The 25860-nt window shown below is 40.7% G+C and overlaps 2 protein-coding genes and 1 long non-coding RNA gene across 3 annotated transcripts; 1 reads left to right on the top strand and 2 right to left on the bottom strand.

Moving 5' to 3' along the window:
* msh6 (mutS homolog 6 (E. coli)) lies at window positions 1–10541 on the top strand. The gene is made up of 10 exons (XM_076975486.1): window positions 1–339; window positions 1181–1383; window positions 1483–1658; window positions 4543–7099; window positions 7407–7696; window positions 8047–8164; window positions 8507–8596; window positions 8692–8846; window positions 9022–9221; window positions 9329–10541. The coding sequence occupies exons 1-10, from the start codon at window positions 122–124 to the stop codon at window positions 9408–9410; spliced, it is 4089 nt and encodes a 1362-aa protein (XP_076831601.1). The 5' UTR covers window positions 1–121; the 3' UTR covers window positions 9411–10541.
* On the bottom strand, window positions 6557–8635 carry LOC143477031 (uncharacterized). The gene is made up of 2 exons (XR_013121445.1): window positions 8517–8635; window positions 6557–8180 (listed from the first exon to the last, which is right to left on the bottom strand). It is a non-coding gene; the product is annotated as an uncharacterized LOC143477031 (long non-coding RNA).
* On the bottom strand, window positions 9472–25832 carry fbxo11a (F-box protein 11a). The gene is made up of 22 exons (XM_076975487.1): window positions 25355–25832; window positions 20046–20173; window positions 19622–19703; window positions 17747–17891; window positions 17484–17613; window positions 17132–17215; window positions 16890–17022; window positions 16685–16791; window positions 16310–16421; window positions 16113–16219; window positions 15694–15831; window positions 15116–15333; window positions 13566–13746; window positions 13280–13402; window positions 12696–12781; window positions 12447–12523; window positions 12186–12329; window positions 11708–11818; window positions 11476–11583; window positions 11287–11395; window positions 11085–11183; window positions 9472–10928 (listed from the first exon to the last, which is right to left on the bottom strand). Exons 1-22 carry the CDS (start codon window positions 25440–25442, stop codon window positions 10799–10801), a joined length of 2640 nt encoding a protein of 879 aa, XP_076831602.1. The 5' UTR covers window positions 25443–25832; the 3' UTR covers window positions 9472–10798.
* Between the last annotated feature and the right edge of the window lie 28 nt (window positions 25833–25860).

Raw genomic sequence — 25860 nt, 5'->3', positions numbered from 1 at the left:
ACTCCCGCCACACGCTCTTTCAACCCTGCTGAGTTCCCGCGAAGACTTGTACTCGCTGCGTGGTTGTAAGGAATGGTGACTTGCGATATTTGAATAAACAGTTGGGTTTTTGCTAACAGTCATGGCGAAACAAAGTTCTATTTTTAATTTTTTTACCAAGTCGCCACCATCCGTTGCCAGAATCAAATCTAATCCATCTCCAGCAGAAGCAGATTTGCCGTCTTCAGTTTGCAAGTCCAGTACGTCCCCCAAGGAAGCAGCAAAGCATGCAGCTCAAAACACTAAGAAGTCTTCACCAAAATCAAATAAGATTTTGGATAAGGATGGCAATACCAAAAGGTACAGTAAATAAAATTGGGAAACACTGAATGTTGCTTATAGTTAATGCATGAAGAAGGTTAACCTCGTTAACTACCTGGCTTGCTGTTCACTAATGAAGGAACTAAACTAGCCAAATATCTGGTTTTGTGGTGTCAGATAGCCTCAACTTTGTGGCTGCTGTTCCTTGCTTTATTGAACGCGTATGTTGTAGTCTGGTCCCTTGTCCATATTTAAGTAAAATATCAATATCAGTATCAATACGCTTAAGTAAAATGCAGCCTGGTGGCTTAAAATGCACATTTTGACCTGTGCCTCCCCAAGCTCTCGCCATTTTGTTCTTGTTTTCTTGGCGGGAGAGACAGGATCTGGGATCATGTTAGGGGATGGATGCTTAGCATCACCATACCTTTGTGTCTGACTCGTTTCAGCCGTACAGGTACTCCAAGTGGTGAAAATGTCAGACTATCTAAACTACGTGTTCAGCCCTACAGTGCCCATGCTGTGTGTGTGTGTACTAAATAGGCTTCCATACCTTTAGCTAATCGATTTTAGCTTAGCTAGCTCACAAACATTGCTGCCTCCGCCGCTATAATCGTCAGTAAGTTAAATAGGTACGATCCCAGGGACCCCGTACCGTTGTTACATACTCCCTCAAAAAACTACATGTCGGATGTATAGAGAATTCGTATCCTAGTTATCACTCAGTGCAACTGTAGGCATGCAATCTATATAGTTTATAATACTTAATGATTATAGTCATATCTGAAGTACTATTAATTAATAATATGGCTTGTGTAGACAGTAGGAAGATTGTTTAAAGAGAAAATAATCTTTGTTTTCATGTTGATATTTTTTTCAGCTCTTCGTTTCCTTTCAAAGCTGGTCATCTCGTATGGGCAAAACTAGAAGGGCATCCTTGGTGGCCATGTATGATAGTGCCTCAGCCTCTGTCAGGACAACAGATGAGGGGAAAAGGCCAAGATGAGAGAGTGCATGTTCATTTCTTTGATGAGCCACCAACAAGAGGCTGGGTTAGAACAAAGTACATTCGAGAATTTAAAGGTGAGCAAGATTATTCAAGTTACAGACATGACAGAAATTCAGAATCTTGTGTACAGTTTTAGAATGTGACATTACATCATTTTTGGATACATTTCACAGGTTCAGACAGCACTGATGCCAAAATGGGCGGTGTGTTCTTCAGTGGCAAACCTGTAATTCGCAGAGCAATGGAGCTAGCTGACTGTGCGCTGAAGGACAGTTCTGAACAGAGACTGAAGATACCAGTTTGCAAGAACGCCTCTGATGAGGAAGAGGAGGATGGGGAAGAAATGGAGGTAAATATAAAAATGATATGGATGAAATGGCTATTTATAGCAGTGTTGCTCAGAGTATTTTTGCAATCTTTATTGTTCTTTTTTGGGTAGTTGTTACAGGTCCATTAATAGATATATGGTAGTTTGTAGTGTAACCATTGGTGTTTATGGGTGGGCTGTGCTCTCATAGTTTTAACGTAGTTTAACTTGGCATGAGTGCTTAATGTTTTTCATATTAAAGATCAATAAGGAACGTGTGAAATTATGCCAAAACTCTTTAGAATAGTTCCACATAGCTTGTTGGAATTTCTTTGAAAACCTTTCTGAAAGTAACTACAACTAGCTGTATCGGTGATCTTACCATATGGATCAATGATAAAGAACTTTTTCTTATATCCAGGATTTCTGTACAGCTCAACACTTGACTGAACATTGATTAGTAATGCATTTTAACACCATTGCACATTTTCCTGCATTTTCTTCAGATATGAAGGCTATGTATCTGAACACAGAATGATAATCCCATGGCTCTGAGCTAGTCCTCGGCGGGACCAAAATTCTATATCGCAGTATTTTTCGAAATTATATAGGTTTCACGGTATTTGATGGGTTTGGCCCCCCATGCATGATGTTAACTGCGTTGATTGTGAAAAGAATTACTGCAGTAGAGTAATGGTTAAGAGTACCCTATTCCACTGTTAGAAAAATGTCTCCACCTAAGTAGGCTATTACATGTAATGCAGATTTGCATGGCCCCACATGATCAGTTTTCAAATGGTAGCACTAAAGTAGTGAATGAATCGTATAGCATGACCATTGCAGAAAAATGCAAAACCTTTTATTTAAAACATTTATCAGACATCAAAACTGTAGGTTTATACAACGTATGTGAACCAGCTACACGTAATATTATAAATTTCACACCAATTTGTTAATAACAAATAAGAGATATTTAGACATAACGTAGACAGGGCTGTTTGTGAATGGTTGTATTGTACTGAAAAGTCCCAAATATCTTACCTTTAATTAAATAACATATTTATTTGTTTAAATATTAACTGGTCGAATACTAGGGAGACGGTACCATCTCTTTTAATGTGATAAAAAGCTAATTATTTCGAATCATTTTGATCATATGTGTATTTGTATAAATATGTAACTTAATTAAGCTGAAGGTTTTGGAAAATATTGAAAATGGACCTTGAAAGTGTAGTACACAAGTGCTTGAATTCCACCTTGTTATGGTGTATGAACCCTGCAAACATAACTGAAGAGTGGAACATGCAAAGTTACAAAAATCAAAATGTTTTCAGCAAGCTAGATTTGCGCTCTGTTGCTTGTGTGCTTAGTTGCGCAGCAATAAAAAGCGTCCCTTGAGAAACAATTAACGACTAAGCTGTGTTCCGGACACATTTAGGCTACTTTAAAAAATTCTTATCATAACAAAAATAAACACCGGTTTCCGGTGCGAACCGGTATACCGCCCAGCACTACTCTGAGCCCTTTATTATACTGAGATGAAGTATAGCATACTGGCAATTAGGGGTGTGACGAGATCTCATGTCACGAGATCTCATGAGGCGTAACTCAGCGAGATTTCTCGGTGCGTAAAAATCTGTCTTGCGAGATTTGTGATCCAGCAAGCAGCCAGAAGTATTTAGGAAAATACAGGTATTACTATTGAAGATGCCCCCGCCACTTTCAAATCGTTTGTTTGGCAGCATTTTGGGTACCCGGTCGGAAATAATAAATGGCAAGAGAGTGACTGATAAGACACGGACCATATGCAAACATTGTATGAAAATAATTCCGTACACCGTGGTTAATACGGGCACGATGCAGAGACATTTACAGCACCACCACAGCTCAGTACTCAAATCGACATATCTCACTTGAACAGAGGTAGCAGGGACAGAAAGGCGCTTTGGCAAGACAGCACAGGATATCGGGAGCAGTGTGGACATGCTAATATTCTTAAAAATGAACATGGCAGTGTAGTTGCAGCAAATTCAGTGACATACTTAGTCAGGCTCTGTTTGCACCATTTGCACTGTATTTTGTTTCGCACGGTGCGCAGAGGAGCAGTGGCAGCACAGTGTAGTGGAGTGTTGTGTACGATAAGCTGAGGCAGCGCAGCCTCTACTGCAGCCCATCTTGGCAACACGATCGCTCTTTCTCATGCTGTACACACGAGAACATTGTTAGTTATTTCTATACTGTATTTACGATAAAAGCGTATCTAAATCTAGGGTCACGCTTCACAATGAAAACTCCTTTACGACAGACTTTTCAGTCTCTAACCCCGTCGTTAAGCGGGGACTCACTGCAATATTGTTTGCGCTTGAAAAAAGGAGAAATATTGAATTTTATTTATTTATTTTAACTTTTATGAAATTATTTTAATTTCAATTTGTAGAGGAAGAAGTTTATTAAAAGTTCAATGCTTACATAATGCATGTTGAGTTATAATAAAACATTTCAAAATGCATGTGTAACTCCTTTAAATAAAAGTCTGTTATCCAGTCATATAATTTGTCATTTTAGTGTTCTTAAAATCTTATCTCGTCTCATTCTCGTGAACCCAGTATCGTGTCTCGTCTCGTGAGCTGAGGGTATCGTCACACCCCTACTGGCAATACAAGTGCAGATTTACAAATACTTGAGCTATGGATTATTAACTTTCTGTATCTTGATATGCAATAGATTTTCACAATGTTTTACTTTTTTTTCTGTTGAAAATTAACTTCAGTATTGATATAATTTCCTAACAGATGATTGTACAATTGCAAACACCCATAACTGTAGCCTTTGGCATTAATGAAGACCAGTTTCTTTTTTTCTGTAATTACTGCAGTTAATCTTTGGTGTATGCTGGTTAATTTGTGTGTGAAACAATGCATCGTAGGTTGAAAAGTCAACAGATGATATGTCTGAAGAAGAGGTTGAGAATGTGAAGATCAGCAGGAGTTCGTCCCGCACTGCAACAGAGAATGGTCAAAAACCCAAACGTCGGCGCATTGTTGTTGCCTCTGATAGTGAAAGCTCTGATGAAGAGTTCAAGCCAGATAAGGAAGGATGTAGCAGTGATGAGGAAGATGATGATGGGGTCAGCAGTGGAGTGGATGAAAAGGAGGAAGAGAGCATGTCTGATTTGGAGCCGGACAGTCCCGTGAAACCATTAAAGCGTAAACGTGTGTCAGAGAAGTCTTCTAAAATAAAGAGTAAATCTTTACCTTCAGAGGCCCCAAAAAGATCTTCTGCAAACATTCCCTCACTTACAGCCAAAACAAAGTCACGTCTGTCTGCTTTCTCTGCTCCAGACAGCTTTGAAAGTCAGAGCAGTGGTGCAGGAGGTGTGGAAGGGCCTAATGTGTGGGACCATGAAAAACTGGAATGGTTGCATGATGGCAAGAGAAAGGATGCTCAGAGGAGGCGTCAGTCAGATGAGGACTACGATCCCACCACTCTCCATGTGCCCGAGGACTTCCTTAACAGGGTTACACCTGGTATGCGTCGCTGGTGGCAGCTCAAATCAGATATGTTTGATACTGTTATTTTCTATAAGGTGGGAAAATTCTATGAACTCTACCACATGGATGCTGTAATCGGGGTTAATGAGTTGGGGATCACCTTCATGAAAGGCACTTGGGCACATTCTGGTTTTCCAGAGATAGGTTTTGGCCGTTTTTCTGATGTGCTTGTGCAAAAAGGTTACAAGGTGGCTCGTGTGGAACAGACCGAGACACCTGAAATGATGGAAGCACGATGCAAGACTATGTTGCGTCCCACAAAATATGACCGAGTCGTTCGGCGAGAGGTCTGCAGAATAATCACACGGGGCACGCAGACGTACAGTGTACTCGACGGTGCTCCTTCAGAGTCCCAGAGTAGGTACCTGTTAAGTGTTAAAGAGAAAAATGAGGAGGGGAGTACAGGCCATGGACACATCTATGGGGTTTGCTTCATTGATACCTCCGTGGGTCGTTTTCATATAGGCCAGTTCCATGACGACAGACACTGTTCCCGTTTACGTACTCTGCTGGCACATTATCCTCCAGCCCAGGTGTTGTTTGAGAAGGGGAACCTATCTGCTGAGACAAGGAAAATCTTCAAGGGGGGACTGTCCTCAGCCATGCAAGAAGGCCTCAATGCTGGCTCACAATTCTGGGATGCCCAGAAGACCTTAAAGGCTTTGGCAGAAAATGATTATTTCAGAGACATCAATGATGATGGTGTTGACGCAGGAGGAACAGCCATTCCCAGTGCTGTAAAAGCAATGATCTCTGAGAGCGACTCACTAGGTCTCACTCCTAAAGAGGGATATGAACTCGCCCTCTCTGCATTGGGTGGTTGTGTGTGCTATCTTAAGAAATGTCTGGTGGATCAGGAGCTTCTTTCTATGGCCAACTTTGAAGAGTATGTTCCAGTAGATGTGGAGATGGAGGAAGCTGGGGGCCCATCGAGTTTCTTCACCCAGACTCGCCAACGCATGGTCTTAGATGGAGTGACCCTTGCTAACCTGGAGATACTCCAGAATGGTTCTACTGGAGGTTCAGAAGGTACTCTACTTGAGCGCTTGGACACATGCTGTACTCCCTTTGGTAAGAGGCTGCTAAAACAATGGCTATGTGCTCCCCTCTGCAACCCTGCCTCCATAGAGGACCGACTGGATGCCCTGGTAGACCTAATGGGTGCTCCAGCACAAGCTACTGAGGCTACAGAACTTCTGAAGAAACTTCCAGACCTGGAAAGGCTACTCAGCAAAATTCATAGCATGGGAACTCTCAAGGGACAGAATCACCCAGACAGCAGGGCCATTCTGTATGAGGAGGTTGTCTATAGCAAGCGCAAGATTGCAGACTTCCTATCAGCACTAGAGGGGTTCAAAGCCATTCAAGAAATCATTTTTCTCATGGAGCCTGTCTCAGAAGAATTTAGATCTATACTCCTAAAGCAGGTGGTGGTACTGAAAACGAAAAGTGAGGAAGGACAGTTTCCAGACCTTACACCAGAGCTTAATCGTTGGGACACTGCTTTTGATCATCAGAAAGCTCGGACCACAGGGGTGATAACACCAAAGGCTGGTTTTGACCCAGAGTACGATCAGGCCCTGAGTGAAATAAAAGATTGTGAGCGAAGCCTGCAGGACTACCTGGAGCGGCAGAAGAAGAGGCTTGGCTGTAAGAATCTGGCCTTTTGGGGCACAGGACGGAACCGCTATCAGATGGAGGTTCCAGACAGTGTTTCTGAGAGGAATATCCCAGAGGAGTATGAGGTCAGATCCACAAAGAAGGGTTGGAAAAGATACTCTACAAAGGAGATTGAGCGCTTGTTCTCAGAGTTGCAGAGTTGGGAAGAAAAGAGGGATGCAGCATTGAAAGATTGCATGAGGAGGCTCTTTTACAACTTTGATAAAAATTATAGAGACTGGCAGACAGCCATGGAGTGTATGGCTGTGCTTGGTAAGAAATACACATTGATGACATTAATACAATGATATCATTAAAATTAGAAAAATAAAATTAAAATTGGTTAGAATGGATAGCAAATGTCTATACATAGAGCACTTATTTTGTATTTAACAGCAAACTAAAAATAGAATCTTGCATAAAAGCAGATTTTGATAAAAGGAAACACATTTAAGGTATCTTCAGTATAAAATATAGTATAAAATAAGTTTATAATTACAATTTTCTCAAGCTTTTAAGTCTAGTTTACTGTGTACCAGTTTAAATGGCAACAAGTAATTTATCCAACTCTGTGTTTTAGATGTATTGTTAAGCTTGTCCCGGTATAGCCAGAGTGGTGATGGGCCAATGGCAAGACCAGAGATTGTTCTCCCCGGTAATGGCTCCCAGTTTACCCCTTTCCTGGATCTCAGGGCATCCCGGCACCCCTGCGTCTCAAAGACATTCTTTGGTGATGATTTCATCCCCAATGACATGGTTATTGGTTGTCCTGGCAATGAGGAAGAGGAAAACGAAGACAAGAAAGTATTGGCCCCGTGTGTGCTCGTCACTGGGCCGAACATGGGAGGAAAGTCCACCCTAATGAGACAGGTGGGTACAGATTTATTTACATGTATTACACACAATCCAAAAATCAACTGAATGCTTGCTTGTCTGTATAACTATTTTAACGACTCCAAAGAGACTATAGAAAAAGCAGTACAAACTTGCAGGGGAAACATTTCTCACAATGCTTACAGCAGCTGTACAGGAAGGATGTGGCTTTTGGCTCATCGTAATGTAAATGCAACATTCATAGCTTTCAATGTGAAGTTCCATAATCAGCTGGTGTTTCCATTACTTGAAAAGGAAGAGCTATACTTCTGCCATTCTTGATCCTTGTGTTGTATTGTTTCTCATGGAGAGGTGCCTTTTACGTGACACGTGTTTATTGGCTGTAGTGTGGTCTGGTGGTGATCTTGGCTCAGCTGGGTTGCTATGTACCTGCTGAAAGCCTGCGTCTCACTCCTGTGGACCGAGTGTTCACTCGTCTTGGTGCCTCAGACCGCATTATGTCTGGTGAGTCTTCTCCCTGCTTGGAAACAATGGTGCTTATTTACAGTGAGGAAAAAATTTGAACACCCTGCAAGTTCTCCCACTTAGAAATCATGGAGGGGTCTGAAATTTTCATCTAAGGTGTATGTCCACTGTGAAATACATAATCTAAAAAAAAAAAATCAGGAAATCAATTTTTTTTTATTTTTATGATTTCTGTGTTACAGCTGCAAATATGTTTTTCCTCACTTTTGCACTTCCTTTAACAAAGATGTACCATATACCAAACTTCATTTTATGTCTGTGCACTTTCTGGACTGGATGTGCTTAGGGCTGGGTGCTTATGTACGATTTTTGTTGTTTTAGGGGAGAGTACCTTTTTTGTGGAGCTCAGTGAAACTGCTAGCATCCTTCTGCATGCAACCAGACATTCACTCATCCTCCTTGATGAACTGGGTAACATTCACTTGTATTGTTTTAACATTCATCCCCCCCCCCCCCCCCCCAAAAAAAAGTCAAACTTAAGCCCCACTTCATGTTATTGGCTATAGGCAGGGGTACGGCCACCTATGACGGTACTGCCATAGCGAGTGCAGTGGTGAAGGAGCTGTCAGAAAAGACCTGCTGCCGAACCCTGTTTTCCACACACTACCACTCACTGGTGGAGGACTATGCCCAGGACCCTTCTGTCAAACTTGGCCATATGGTATGTAAATTTTTCATATTGTAATCATGTTTATATGCACTGTGAACTGAAACAGTTAATACTCATTAAGACAAGTCAGTTCATAATCTGATGGCCCTTTAGCTAAAACGAGTTGAAGACTGAATTTATATTGAAACATGAATAACAGGTTGCATTATGTCACTTAATCACTCAGGCCTGCATGGTAGAGAATGAGCATGAGGACCCCAGCCAGGAGACAATCACTTTTCTCTACAAGTTCATCAGTGGAGCTTGTCCCAAAAGTTATGGCTTCAATGCTGCTCGCCTGGCCAATATCCCAGAAGAAGTTATCCAGTCAGGCCATCGCAAAGCCCAGGAGTTTGAGAGAAACACGGTTGCTCTCAGAACCTTCAAGTGAGAAACTGACTTGCATATCTTGTGTAATTTCTTTTTAATACTCAAGAAGCTTGAGTATCTTGAACAATAGCAACATTTTCATGATCTGTCTCTTTCCTCTCTAGGAAGCTGTGTTCATTTGCTGAAGATCCCACAGCTAACAGTAAACAGTTCACAAGAGTGGTGCAGATGATTGTCAACCTGTAACAAAAAATAATTTACACTCCCATCATCAGTTCTTGTTCAACTAGAAAACTTTCACTACTAATGACATGATCTAATAAAGTTTATTTTTTAAAAATGAACACTTCCTCTTTGACTAGGAAATTAAACCTTTGATTAATTACTAACATCTACATAATGGTTATTGAGTACTCCACAATATATTAAGTCTAGATGTCATGGAACATGCATACAATTCAGGCTGTCTAAGGACCCACAGTCACCTAATACAGTTGGATGAAAGCCAAAGGGGGAAAAGGCCATATATAGTTTGAGCTTCAATAGAGCAAGAAGCTGCTTTACATTTTCCTCCAGCAACATTGTTTTCAGTCACTCCTTCCATTTGACCCAGGACAGTGGAGGGGGGTTGAGGGGGCAGTGGTGTCATGAGACTGCAAATTTAATAATTTCTTCAGCAGTTATTGGGTTGTGAAATCTGAGGAATGGCAATCTCGGCAAGGACCAACAAGAGGTGGATCTTACAGTCGTTAAAAAGGGAGGGAGGGAGAGGGGTGTCTAAAATTTCAGGAAACCAAGAACTACAGAATGTACAAAGGTCAGTCTCGTGAAAGCACTCACTCTTGAAGATCAACCCCACCCCCCCTCTATAAAATAACACATTGCTGGAGAATAGTGTTCTTGATTTTCTCTTTTCCTGATAAATCTCTTTCACAGAAAGAACATACATCCTGCAACATGAGTACAATTACAGTAAGTCTAAAGGTATAACAACCCCCAAAAATAAAATTTAATAAAATAAAAACACATTCAAGTACATTTAAGATTTTTTGCTTGAAAATACAAAACTATGAGAAACATGAGAAAGCATTAAAATCAAATATCAATATGTGTTTAAAAAAAATGCTGAAGTGCTGGATGCTTTTTTAAATCCCCCATACACACACACACAATAGCATGGCAATGGTTTCCTGGAGACAGGCGTTAGGGAAATAGTGAGAGCCTATGTGCCTCTTCCATGTCTGAAGCAGCCATCTTTGCCTTTCTCTCATATGGCTCAAAGTTTCTGTTCATTCAGGTTCTGTAGAGTACTGCACCATCCTTTCCTATAGAGGGCAGTGGGCATACCATTCACACTGATCCCAAGTCACCATCCTTCCGTTGCACGAAAATAAAGCGGGGAAGCACTATATCCACAGCAGAATGTTTATCCACAGCAGAATGTTTTTTTTTTGTACAAAAGTCTTCTCATAGCTTGCATTGTAAAAGCTGTCTTCTGTGTTGAATTTCCTTTTTTTTTTCCCTTTTTCTTTTTTTCTTCTTAAAGTGTTCTGCTTTTGTTGAAATTTAATTATTTCTAGAGTAGCCAGCACAGGACTGAGGGTGTGGAGTCTCTTGACAACCTGTGCTCCATCTCAGTTGTGCTGCAGTGTGTTGGACTCTATAGGAGGGGCAGAGTCATACAGAGTGTCTGTGTCATGCGTTGGCTCGCCGGCTAGCGTGCATGGGTTTGACAATGTCCCAGCACCACAGTCGCAGAAAAACCTGCAGAGGAAACGACAGCTTATGCAACAGCAAACTTATGGAACAGTCTACCACCTGCCATTTTGCACATTCGAGTAGCTTGTAACGCAGAATCCAAAAGACTACCATTAACAATACTTAGAATATTTTTACACAAACTAGATAGACAAGACTGACCTATCATGTCTAATAAATTCCACATCATGTCCTTGGTGACATTTCTTGATGCAGTTTACACAAATTGCATTGCGGTCCGTCGTGTTACAGGTGTGACATCTGCACATGGAGAACAGAGAACAATTAAATTCGTTTTTTTTTCTCCCTTGTTCAATAATTGGAAATACGTTTACAAATTTGAAGAATGTGCTTATAGACTTGCCTGTAAAAATCGTGCATTGGATAGCTGGTGTAACTGGAAATCTTGTACAGGCACTGACCTCTGCTCACAGCTTTTTCGATTGCATCTTGATTATTCATTATTTTATTATCTGTGGAGAAGATTAATGAACTATTTAGAACATCAGACACCTCACATACATGTCAGGTTCACTCATCTTATTCCTCTTACCTTTCATTGTTACGTTGACACCAGATGCAAGAAACAACCCACCAAAGCGGTTGTTAAAGATCTGATTGCCTTCTAAAGTTGCAGTTGCATGGTTTGTGATCTCAATACCTATTCCAGAGATGCATGTAAGCAATCAATTAAACTGCACATTTCTGACATTTGTCTCAGACCAGGTTCCCTCTATATGTGATGGTAAAATAATGCAAGTGAGATCACAATTTCTCTCACACACCTGCAGCAAAGCCATCAAATATCCTGTTCTTTCGCAGCACGGGATGGCTGTTGGTACTGATGAGAACCCCTGCCTGGGCATTCCTGAAGATGTCATTCTCTTCCAGTAGTCCTAAAGCAAAGACACCCACGAAATCCAAACACTGCTGAACAAGAGTGGCTAATTTGAACAAGCTCATGCTCAAAATTAATGTGGCGTCTTCACAATGCTGCTTCTGTGTATAGGGATGTGATTGACAGCTACATCTTCTGTGATGACTTGAAAAGAATGTTTAAAAGATTAAGCATCTTGCGCTTTGCAAGATGGCATAAAATGTATCATATAAAAGGCTTGCAGTTTACATGTTCACTGAAGTTGTGCATGACAAAATTAAAATCTTACACAGCTCATTCCTACCCAAGATGCCGTAACATTTTTTTAATGTATGTGATGGCAAAAGGGAACAACAGTACGTCACATTGAGCTGTAAGATGCTAACCTCTTCCTCCATTGAATATGCAGATCCCTCCATCCCTCCCATCATGAATCTTATTCCTACGGAGCGTTGGGTTGCTATCTGTCTTGATCCACACCCCTGCCATGGCGTTGTCAAAGATCTCATTGTCTTCTATGAAGCCCAAACCTGAGAAAGCATTTGGATATAAACTTGTAACCAATTTACCCTGCCCATACTAAAACAGATACCAAACATCTGCCATTTGCTACAGAATCGCAATTGACAAGGATTAAGATACCATACCAGAGTTGTAGACAAGGATGCCACCGTTTTGCCCACCCCAGATCTTGTTTCGCCTGATTTTTGGGTTGCTTCCCGTTCTGCAAACAAGTATTATTTAAATATAAGACAGTCTAGTAGACCATCCAATGCCGACAATCACATTTTTCAGAAACAGTGATGAAGACTGCTGTCCAGATCTTATTGTACTGATATATACACTTATATATACTTATCTATTGTGGTGAAGTCACACTGTCTGTGAGAACTGACCTGATCTGAACTCCAGAGTACATGTGGTTGTAGATGTCATTATCCTCCAGCACTCCATGTCCATTATCATAAAAATAAACCCCAACCTGTGGTCAAAATGTGGGAGAAAAAAAAAAACTAATAAATCTGGATTCTCAATACTATTTTTATTCCTATAAAGTCAAATGTATTTATATAGAACTTTTTACAACACAAAATGTAATTGTATAATGAAGGTTCTACAAGTATCAGACAGCTGTGAAATATTAAATTCACAACTTCACAAAAATCAACCCAAAAATAGACCCAAGATGTTCCATACCGAATCTCAGACCTTTGCTATAGTAGTTCAGGTATGTTTACGATAAAAGGTATAAAAACTTATCCTTATCTGCTGTTATTAGCTATATTCAGCCCTGAAGGATTTGACTGTTGAAAGAATTTAAAAGGAACACCACTTGTGAAGCAAGTTTAAATGCAGAGGTGTAATGTTCCCAAAATACTATTTAATACATGAATGCTACATTTTCAAACCTTAATTCAGCCAGTAGTATTTTTTTTTGTAGTAAAACACGAATGGTGTAATTAACGTTGGAGAGTCGTACTTGTTTGCCGCTATGTATTCTGTTTCTGCGCAGTACTGGCGTGCTCCCCGTGGTCACCCACACTCCTGCCAGTGTGTTGCTGTAAACCTCGTTCTCTTCGATCACACCCTGACCCTTTTCATGCTACAGCACACACACATGCAGATTTGAGATAAAGACATCATACATTTAAGGTTATCTGGGAATCATATATAATGATGAAATGGAAAAAGTTCTCTCCATAGCTTTTGTGACCCAAGTTGTTAAGAGTTGTTGGCTTGTGTTCCGTTTAACCCTGTTTACGCACCACATAAATGCCGCCATGCTGTCCATCATGGATCTTGTTGTGCCGGACGATGGGACAGCTGTTGGTGCGGATCTGAATGCCTGCCAAGGCGTTGCCATAGATATCGTTTCCTTCAATGAGACCTCGGCCATCACCAAAAATGTAAACACCACCTTGGTTGCCATTGAAAATCGCATTACCCCTGTAATTGAACATCAGGGGTCATTGTGTATCCATTGGACAAGAATGATCAACATGTGCCTTAAATAATAGCTTTAGTAATTTCTATTGAAGTTCTCAAATAATCTTATTGGCCAAAAGTACAATCCTACTATCCAAAGGGCTGTAGCACTGACACCTGATAGTAAGGTGTCATATATTTTAAAAAATCAACATTTCACCTTGTTGCATTAGAAATAAGCAAGTTCACAGCAGGTGGCCTCAGGGTACAAATTTATGTTGCTGTTTGTTGCCCTTGCAAGAAACATGTTTAGAGCTGGGTACCCGATTCTACTACCAATATGGCACCTGTTCCTACACGATCGGTTTGTAACAGGCCAAATAGCAATGTAGATAAGGGGACAGTCATGGTCTGGTGGTAGGTAACTGGTCTTGTGACTGGAGCGTCGTGGGCTCAATTCTCCGGCCTGAGGCCATGACTGAGGAACCTAACCCCAACTGCTCCCTGGGCGCTGGGCTAGGGCTGCCCACCTCTCTGGGCACGTGTGCATCACAGCCCCCTAGTAATCACTAGTGTGTGTGTTCGTTCTAACTGCACAGATGGGTAAATGCAGAGGATAAATCTCAATTGGGGTTTAAATCACAACTGACAAATATGGCACATTTACAGGTTTGTAACTCATATTAGGGCTACATACAAAATATAGTTTACATGCCTTTTCATCCACATTTCATCCAAGATTCAGTTGATTGGAGCCCAGATTTTAGTTTATAACAAAAGTTGCAAAACACTTGAAGTCAACATCAAAAACAATAGCCAATTATGCTTTTGTATACCTTCATAATTCACAGTAATACGGCATCCTAGAATATATCAAATAGTGTGTGAGACCTTTTATAAGACCTGGATAAGGTTTGAGCAGTTGGATAGAAGTTTGTGGGTATGTGTTTATGAAGGCTGTTTGAGTTTCGGTTAAATTCCAATGGTTGCCAGCAATGACAACAGTTAGCAGCATTCAAATGAAAGAAGTAAACATGTCTTGGCTGTTTTCCCATTAATCCCAGATTTGGGCAATCATGCAAATTTGATTTTCTGGTGAAACTTGAAATGCCTAAGCTGTCGACTGGATTGACTGGCCTCTGGTGCTCTGAAATGGATGCTACAGACAACAGAAACATTAAGGCATGTCACATTGCCTTTGGTAATTAATCTCACACTTTCTCCTGTCCTCTGATGGCAGCACCCGCCAACCATTAGCTAATAGCTGGAACATTAAAAGCATAATTTTAAACGTATTGCTTTAGCATCAGTAAAAAAAAGTACCCAAACCAAGTGTGGAAGCTGTGTGAGGGTAAACAGAAAACAAATGTTTTAAGGTTGTCACGTTTACCTAATTGTGGGGTCACTGTTTGAGGTAATCCACACGCCAGCAAAGTTGTTTGCATAGATCTTGTTCTCAATAAATTGTCCTCTGCCCTTTTCATGCACATAGATGCCCCCTGTCTGGCCATGGTGGATCTCACAGCGCACAACCGTTGGATTAGCATACGCCTTCACCTCAAAGCCTGCTATTCGATTTCGATGGATGTTGCAGCTTTCAAAGTAGCCCTGTAGGGGGAAGCAAAGTATACACCAAGTCACTCCGCAAGATTGTATGGGTTGTAAACTGTATGGGTTGATGGATCAAAGACATATTTTAATAAATGAATGAATGGTGTATACTGAGCTCTACATTATGGTCTATTTTGTGTACAATGAACGTTCCGTCCACATTCGTGAACATGGATCTAGCCTATCTGGGACTAAAATTGTAATGCCAAAGAGGAATGACCACTGGAAATGTTTTTAGCTGTAGACTTAGACTTCAGTTTGAGTGGATCTCGGAAACTGCCTCTTAATTTCTTACAATGAGCCAGTAATTTCAAAATGACAGGCATACAGCACCAGACCAATCTAGGTTGTAGTTACCATGCCATGGTCAAAGGTGAAGACTCCCACATCTCTGCCATGGTGGATGTGATTGCGTCTGATTATGGGGTTTCCATGATTCTTCACCCAGATCCCAGCTAGAGCATTATTGGATATTTCATTGTCTTCATAAATACCCTGCAAATACGAACACATTACTGATGATGGTCAACACATTGGATCTATAGATCATGGATGCTCAGCATGATCCATCCATGGCCATAGTGCCTTAAATATGTGTCAAATATTTGTAAGCACAGCAGTCCACAAGAAGTAGGAATAGGAATTACATAATTTCAATAGAATTAAGTCAACACAAGTGTTGCACCAGTGACCCTAATAAAATCTAACGGGGGGGAAAAAAAACAGCAATTGAAAGGGTACAGTGTTTAACAGCACATTTACATAGGTCATGTTACCTGTGCATGGTCTGTGATGTAGAGGCCTACATTCTCACAGTCACTGATGTTACAGTGTTTGATGGTAGGACATGCACCCTGGCCACTCACACACACCGCTGAACCCACTGCAGAATGAACGAAAAGCATTAAGACCAACCACAACACTCAGTATGGCACAAACCAAAGGTAGAACAAACTTTCAAAGATCTGTTGACCTGTGCACGTGCTGCGAATGATGCAGTGGTCGATGATGGGGCTGCAGTTGACTGTGATCTCCAAGCAGTGGTGTGCGTTATGATGCTGGGCTGACTTATCATCAGGGTTGAACTTCAAGAAGAAAAAGAAAACAAAAAATTAATAAACACACAGATGGCCAACTTCACTGCTTCAATGACCATCTGTGTATTCGTCTGCAGATCTTTTAAAGGCAGAACTATGGGTCTTGGGCAGAAAATAGCCCATCCGCATCAACCAAGAAGAGAGAGACGTGGTGGGAGGAGAGACACATCTGGACCCGGAGTGTCAGACACGAACAACGACCAACATTGGTCGTAACACCTTCCACACACTTCAAATGAAGGAACTCGTACCTTTATTGTCATATAGCCAACATAAGCATCTTCTGACCCTTCCATGAACACAAATGTTGAATCTCTAGTGTTCTCGATGATTACTTTGTCCGCTACTTTCCCTGGTGCTGTCGTGAAGGTAAAACAGGTTTTTAGATTAGAAAAGGAAAAATATCAGACGCAAAAACAATTCACTGAACTTAAGCATACATCAATGCAAGCATACCTGCACCAATCATTGTGATTGGTGACTCTATATAGATCCACTCATCTGTGTAAATCCCTGAATGGACAAATATCAGTCCATCAAAGTGAGCCTCCTGGACCCCTCCTAATGCATCCTCAATGGTATCATAATACTGAGGAGAGATTAACATATTAAGACCACACAGCCAAAACATCAAAATTATAAACATTGGTCAGAGTCAAATGACTCAAAGCGAACACTAATGGACACTTGGAGCTTACCAGCATGTTCTCTCTCCCTTTGTATCTGGATGGGTTACTGTAGAAATGCTCAGCAAAGCCTGGCTTCACATGTGCTCCCTTGTACTGAAAGATAAAAAAAAGTCACAATTTAGTCAATTTCCTTCCTTGAATTTAACCGTAGACGTGCACACTCAAAATTCCAATCAGAGTTGAAAAAGAACACAGGATCATATTATAGAAATTGAACAGCTTATAAAACAATATTTATATAATAAATAAGTTACAATGGTGATTTTTGACATTTAAGGAAATTGGAATTGTGAATGGAGTGGCACACAGATATACAAGGTTGAGAAAACCCACGTGACTGTGTGAAAAGAGACCACGTTACCAGCTGCTGAAAGCTCTCCTTCCATGGATTTGGCTGCTCATACTCCTCTGGGTTAATCTGATAGAACTTCCCAGACTCTGGATGCATCATAGGACGGGTGTACTCAAAAACCTCCATATAAAGTCTCTTCCTATCACACAAACATTTAAGATGTTTATAGAATTATTTTGCCACAAACCACTCGGCAAAAAGTCATTATGCAAGTTTAGTAGTAATGACAGTGGTGCACTATTCAACATCGCAACATGTCTCCATCTCCGTACCATAGGATGGGGTCATTGGCCAGTTCGCTGAACCGTTTGCACACACAGGCAGCCCGACATAGATCCTGCTCCAGCAGATAGGAGAAGATCTTCAGTACCACCTCATCTGGGAGCTTCACCTGCAGGTATTGCTCTGCTGGAGCAGCTGAAACAGTGAGACAGAAAGGTCATGATGGGGTCGTTCTCACTGTGGGTCATGATGGGGTCGTTCTCACTGTGGGTCATGATGGGGTCGTTCTCACTGTGGGTCATGATATGATGGGGTCGTTCTCACTGTGGGTCATGATATGATGGGGTCGTTCTCACTGTGGGTCAGGATATGATGGGGTCGTTCTCACTGTGGGTCAGGATATGATGGGGTCGTTCTCACTGTGGGTCATGATATGATGGGGTCGTTCTCACTGTGGGTCATGATATGATGGGGTCGTTCTCACTGTGGGTCAGGATATGATGGGGTCGTTCTCACTGTGGGTCAGGATATGATGGGGTCGTTCTTAGGGCTGGGTATTGATTCAAATTCCAAGAATCGATCCGATTCTGAAGATTAGGAATCGATTTTTTTCGATTTAATCCGATTTAATCGATTCGATCCGATTCGATCCAATTCGGGGTTTAGTGTTATTAAAAATGTATTTGAGCTGTTTCCTGACTGTGTACAGAAGCAACATGTTAAAACTAGTATTATATCGATATTAATCAGCAAATAGTTACTGGTAGTTGGTAGTTACTGATGGCTGGAAGACTGGTGAAAAGGGTCATCATAAATCTACCTTCAAGAAAGGTAATCCAGGACAATAAACAGAGGACATCTTTGAGGTGTCTATATCTGCATCAGTGGGCTCCTACTGGGACACTAACCAGTGCATTATTATTATGATTGAAATAATTAAGAATTCACCCAAAAGCTGTTGCTACCGAATGCATTTTTATTTTAAAAGTGCTCACACTTAATAAACTGAAAGTATAAAATGTAAACGTGTATTTTTCTTTAAAGTGAGAATATAAGAACAGAACTCTCACGTTACAGTCCCCGACCCCTCCGTTTTGGGCGTGTTAACGTCGTCTGCGTCCAATCGTCTACGTCGGTGTATCTCCGTGGGTGCGGGTGCGTCTTGTGATAGTCCTCACCTGTGGCTCGTCTCGTAATCACGTGGGGTTGATGTGGTTTGTCTATTTAATTTGCGCTCGCGCAGCGTCCTGTGCTCGTCGTTGTTTGAGTCACACATGTTCTATGTAAACGTGTTTTATGTGCGCTGTCTGCGCTTTGGTAAATGTAATAAACGTAATGATTTGGAAAGTGCAAAGGATTCTGTCTCGTCCATCGCCTTGCACCCAACGTTACAAGAACATTTTAAACTTTAAACTGTAAAAACACTGGGTAAATGGTCAGTGACACAGACTAACTGTAAATAGTCACTGACACTGGATAAACTGTCCTGTTTTTAGATTTCCGATTTGACTATCGTCGTTACCGGCACTGTCCGATGCCAAGTCGTTTTACAGTTAGTTAGACCGAGCACGCCTGCGTGAATTCAGTGACGAGGCGGGGGTAAACGTTCACTAAAAAAATCGATCTTTGGACGTACGAATCGATAATCAGATCATCATATGCGAATCGATTCTGAATCGGAAAATCGATTTTTTCAACACAGGCCTAGTCGTTCTCACTGTGGGTCATGATGGGGTCGTTCTCACTGTGGGTCATGATGGGGTCGTTCTCACTGTGGGTCATGATGGGGTCGTTCTCACTGTGGGTCATGATGGGGTCGTTCTCACTGTGGGTCATGATTATGATGGGGTAGTTCTCTCTGTGCCTGACTGTCAGTTCACACTGACAATCTGAAGGATAATGCAATATAGATTGCACTCCTTTACCTGGTAGATCTGATGATTTTCCCGACACCCTAGCACGTTTGGCTCGATGACCAAAGTTTTCCGTTGTAGATGTGGAAGCACCCTATCATGCAAGCAAGATAAAAAAACAATTTTATGATATCCTATGATGCATACTAGAAGATTAGCCTAAAGAAAAGTTACATTTTTAAAGTAGGTAGGCTGAGGTCATGCTTTCTAATTGTCTTATGAATATTTCACAGAATCAGAACAGATTAGCCAAACTGGTGTCAATAAAAATTTGAAAAAAATTTGTCAGAAAAAAAAATTGTCAAATATTTAGTAGTGCATTTTACACCCAATAACAATTCAAACTATGAAGTGTGGATAAAGAACACTAAAGGCCAAAGCAACTTTCACCATTCAAACACACTACCTCCTATGCATCTGTCTAATCAAAACTTACCTCCATATTAGTTTTAGCTGGACACGCAGTTCTCTTGGGTAAAAGGGATTTTCTTCGAAGTTGGTATGGACTGTTTTGAGCTCCTGGACCAGATTCTTCAGCGACCATGTCTGCAGCCACCTCCTCATCTATTAGAAAACAAGAAAACTTCATAAACTATTCATTACACTCAAATTTTATAAGACGCAGCAAACGTCTGCATTTTTACAGCGAATGGAAATGACCACTACGGGTGTTTCACATGCAGCCTCATAGTGACCACACTGCCCAAACAGTTGGAGGCACCAGCAGCAGCTGACTTGCCCTTGATCCCCTCAGCAGCTGTGCTGAATGGAGCAGGTGACATGCCACATGGGATCTACAGGCCTATGGATGGAAGGCCGAGGGGGAGCCACATTGCTAGACCATGCTCTTGGACTCCTGTTTAATTTGCTTCGTCCCATCCCTTTGATGACAACCAGACACCAGAGCCATCCTGCCAAGGCAGCCCCAAAACATGCCACAGAGCTAACTCCACCCTAAACTTCAGACTGGACCCCCGGTGACAGACAGGCCTGAAATGCCCTAAAGCATGCAAATATTGTTGCTTATGCATGTAGTGGTTAAGGTCAATTAGAAATTGCTTCAGCTGACTCCAGTTAACATGCAGAGCATAAAAGGTCTGCAGTACTGCATCTGGAACCCAGCCATGCAAACTGTAGTTCATACTATTTATTATTTTCACTGTACTGCAGGCTGTGCCACAGACAGGCTAGCGGGATAAGTCACATTTGTGCAACGTAAGAAAATAAAGGCAACATTCCCTCCATAAAATATATCCCTAACAAAAACACCTTTGAAATACACTGATAGTAGCCCTGCAGCTATGTGTGCAGCAGGTATATTAAAACAATACTAGTATGGTCAAACTAACAACTTTACATCAGAAGGGAAAACAGACATGTTCTATTTATTCTAATCTGTACCTTGAAGAGCTGCAGGATTTCTAGGGAACAGGCAATTTGAGTCTGAACAGAAAGCACTTGATGCATTTCATCATGAAAGACCACAAACATGCAAAACAGCATTTGGACTTTTATTTCACACTGCAATAATCATATAGAGTTTTAAAACACTTTTAGACTGACCAATTAGGTTGACATTTCATTGCATTGTTTTAATCTTCATTACTTCCAACGAGTAATTTCAAAATTTTTTCAATCTTAATTATATTTTCAATTGTATTCCGATCTTTGATTTTGTTAAGCCATAAACAGCAATGGAAAAGGTTATTGCCATGATAATCATCACGTCATACAGATAGATATAGAATACAAATCAAAGGAAAAACCAGGAATGCCATTTTATGAGTAGACTCAGCAAGTGTGCTCTCATTCTTACCTCTGACTACCCCACAGACTCATGCCTGCTACATTGTTTTTGCACAAATCTCAGCATTTTGCCTAATTTTACATTACAGCTAATTATCACAGGTACTGTCAATATGAGGCTAGTACATGAAGACATATCGAATTGAAACTCAAGACACAACACACTCAAATATGACAACATTCTGTAGATTTATTTTCCTCAGATGCAGATTTCTTTAAGATTCACATCTTTTCTGATAACATTTCCACACTCACACTTTCACCTTACTTTTTGACATCCATTTCAAACAAATGTCAAAAAAATTATGTTGCAAAACGAATACCTTTAGTTGTCAACTTTCTTTCACTGAAAGAACATTAATTATTTTGTAAAAGTAAAACAAATGCTACAAGCTGGATTTTGCTGAAATGGCCAATTCCCAGAGAAAGCCACAAAAACACAGCAACACCCCCCACAAGGAACATCCACCAGACTGCATTGCCATTTTAATGTATTTTACTATAACCAAACTGTTCCGTCAGACCTTCCTGTAAGAGGAATTAATAAAGTACCAACTTACTACTTTCAAAAGTGTGGAGTCATTCTATCCTCAGCGACTGGGATCAAACTAACCACAGTGAGAGACCCAACTACCACTGCACCGTTGCTCTGGTAGCACAGGGGACTCTCCAGGGCTACTCTGTGCAGTAACCACTACAAACACAGGGTGCCTGACCAACTACTGCAATACACATCTCTACGTGCACTCTAAACACAGGACCCCACTATGCAGGATTAATGCGGCTCAAACCACCTTCGTTTCTGTGTTAATAACACTTTTACAACTTACAACAAACCTAATTTCTTAGATTTTTGTAAAGTCAAATGACATTGTTCTATTTACAGGTTCCAGTGTAATCTTGCATATGTGACTCATACAAAACAAAAAAAATTGAAAGTTCAAGTCAAGGCAAATAACCTGTTTGTCAAAGGCTTCATAAATTTCCACATTTTCACTCTTGGAACACTCCTTGGTGCATTTACATTTAGGGTGCATTAAAAAACCATTAGTAACCACATCACTTAGGTAAACTAGGCTATACCTCTGAAGCGCCATTGTTCACTAATCAATTACTTAGACAAATTATAGGCAAAAACATTCCTATAAAGACTTCTCAAGTATTTGTCTTACATATTTCAGGAGGCTGAACAGCTAGATGCAGCCTACATCAGGAATTCTCGCCTATCTTAATAAAGGGAAACACTAAGCTACAATTTTGAGATAAAGGAAACACCAAAGCCTAATTCACCACTTTAAGTAATCCCTAAGATAAGGAACACCAGAGGGGGTATTCCTATTTACACTGTAGGCCTAATGGGTAAAAAAGGATAATAAAAAAAGACGGAAAACCAAGACTGGGAAATTTTGTAACACAGTGTAATGACAGTGTAATGCATAATAAACTGATGGTGCAAATATTTAGGAGTAAATTTATATTGTTATATACAACACTGCTCACATCTAACTAAATGCATTGACAGATGGAAAGAAAAACAGAGGAACCTCCTATAGCCCAAAAATTTAAAGACCGTATGACAAACACTCGATGACATTTGCCTTTTCTATTTCATACAGAAAGCGAATGTACAATACTCTACAAGTATTTCTCACAAGCTACTATAACTTGCTTGCTATTCTAATGAATATTACCTACAAACTATAGCTTGGTATTTTGGAAAAGTGTATGAATTACCACAGCTCCAAAGCAATGATGTGTTCAACCAATGCCATGGATCAGCTTTAACCACTAATGAGTATTTTGCATCCAAAGAAGTGATATGAGGTATTCCGTTACTCTGATCTGGTCCTGCTGTCATTGTTGGATTCATACTGCTCATCAAGCGCTTTAAAAAATCTTAAGACATGCTCCTTTTAAAGGAGATGTACGGTAGGTATGTGGTTAAAATAGATTTAACAAGATACTGGATTAGATACGCCATCATGCCGCTTGTCTTCAAGGCATGTGTGACAAAACCAATCCCAAGGTTGCCTTTAATCACAAAGGGTTCAATGAACACCATTATTTCTGAGCATTGCCCATTAGAACCTTGGATCAGTCATACTGATTGTCTACTGTCTCATTGTTGTCTTCCCCGACTGATGAAGCTCTATAGCAATAAAGGCCTTCATACTTCACCATGGCAGTAGACAAAGGCCAAGCCATGAACAGATGTTGAAATTAGCATGGCAATCTTTTAACCGGGTCTCTCATTTCTTAACAGTATGACATCACATTCAAGCATAAGGCATATAAGAGGATACAGTTTTCTGTGTGAAAACTTTACTAGCAAACTCATCCAAAAATAAACTGAAGTCAAATCCTTCCGTAGTAAATCCTTACTACTGACTGGTGTTAAAAGTTTTTTTTTAACGATGACAATGCTCCATAAAAGAAAAAAAAATATGCATTGAAAACCTTTAAGACAATATAATAACAAATGTAGTATCTCCTAAAATGATCTCATTCAGTGGATCTCATTCATGCAGACATGTTGACAGTTTGTTTGAGGATAGCTATAAATCAGGAAAAAACCCTCCCAAAACTATGCTGAATGGCACTGCCTATTTCATCATATATGAAGTAGGTGTCGATGTGGCCCTGGGCGGAACTGTCTGGAAATCGAGTCTATAACTGAAGATTAACGGTGAATCTGAGCTTTACGCTAGCAGAACTGGTTTTCTGCACAACACTTGCAAATGCGTGACAGACGTAAATTGTAATGCATGTTTAAACCCTGAAACCACAATCTTATACCAATGACAATTTGGCCTATTTTAGGGTTACGGGCGCATAAACAAATAAATAAAAAATAATAATAATGGTTGGAGGACGTAGACAGACCGGTAACTAAGTGCGTTTAAGAAGACCTTATTAGGATCATCACTTGACAAACGCAAAGGCCCCAATTGAGAATGTTTATCCTTCCAGCATGGATATACGACGTGTATGGAGAGATGTTTTACGATTATGTTGTTAAAACAAATCAATGACAACAATTTCACCAAACGTCTAGGAAAACCAGATACCACATACGACCATCTCCAAACAACAGTGCGCAGTCGTTTTTTTTTTACTTCACATCATAGCATGACATGTTGGATAATTGGTTCGCCTGGAATATTTCTCAACGTTTGCGTTAGTCGGTTTGCAAAACAATTCACGCTAAATTATCGATACACCGACAACGTCACTGTTAGTTAGAAATGACCCAAAACTACCTATCTACAAGTCCAAGAACACATTAGTCTAACGTTAGCTAGCTGTCAAGCTAACGGCATACCGTAGCGAGCTGACAAGGGATACATTAGAATATTTTGCAAGTTACCAAACCTCGGCAGCTATTGAGTTCGGAAAAGGGTATGAAATGCCAAAGAGATTACATGTCTCGGCTTATTTGCAACTTAGGTGTAGTAGCTAACCAATTATCTTAACGAGGCTAGCTAAATCCTGTCTGGCTGCAGTCACAGCTGCTGGGCTCAGCTAATACAGCAGTTAGCCTGCCAGATAGCCATAAACAAGCGTAAGAAAGCAAGTGACTGGCACCGTTTCAAAATGTTTCATAATGTGGACCTTTATTCATCACCAAACCTAGTGCAAACGAAAAACAAGTTTAATTTAAATAAAGCTATGTGCAAAAAACACAGTAGCACGTCTGTGTAGATCATTCATGATTAAAGCAAACCAAGACAAACAAAGCGCGGCCTGGGCTATCCCGAACGCAGAGGAGCCTCGGCGTTTCCTAGAGGCCAAGGAATACAACAAACGGTTGTCTTGTCATCTTTAAGATCTCCGTCATCGCATAAAGAAATTTATGGCGAGTCAAGGAGTCACGCGTCTGTTAGGATTTCATTGAGTTACAATGTTCAGTCGAACTTCAAATAAAACATGGATACTTGCCTCTTTCTTGGTTGTTTCTTTCCGGCTGTGCCGGGCGCGGCCTCGACACTCGCCTGGGTCTTCGGTTGGTCGCTCTGACGGAGTTCATTTGGGGTGTTTATTATTCAGCACAACGTTAGAGCACTTTCTTATCTTTAAGACAGAGTTCAATCTCGAAAGTAAAATTGAAACCCAAAGAACATTGCACTATTAACCACTCAGTCTCTTGGCCGGAAAATGGTAATTTGTAGTGTTTTGCCTTTTTCAGCCCAGGCACTCCAGTTCAGCCTCCGTTTTCGATTCTCTTCTGCAGGAGGAGCCATTTACTCACAGGAACAAACGTTCTGAAGCGAAATCACATGTGAGGTTTCCACCAATCGCATAACTTGGTTTATAGTTTCTTCCCGTGCCTACAAATGAGAATTCCTTTTTTTCGCGTTTAGTCGTGTTCACATATTTTCCTTGGAGAGGTGCACGAATGTAGGGGGTTAATTTGGTACAACGTAGTGAACCACCCCCCCCCCCCC

This window comes from Brachyhypopomus gauderio, chromosome 15, assembly GCF_052324685.1.
Source record: "Brachyhypopomus gauderio isolate BG-103 chromosome 15, BGAUD_0.2, whole genome shotgun sequence".
NCBI classification, from domain to species: Eukaryota; Metazoa; Chordata; class Actinopteri; order Gymnotiformes; family Hypopomidae; genus Brachyhypopomus; species Brachyhypopomus gauderio.
This window is presented reverse-complemented; position numbering and strand designations above follow the sequence as displayed.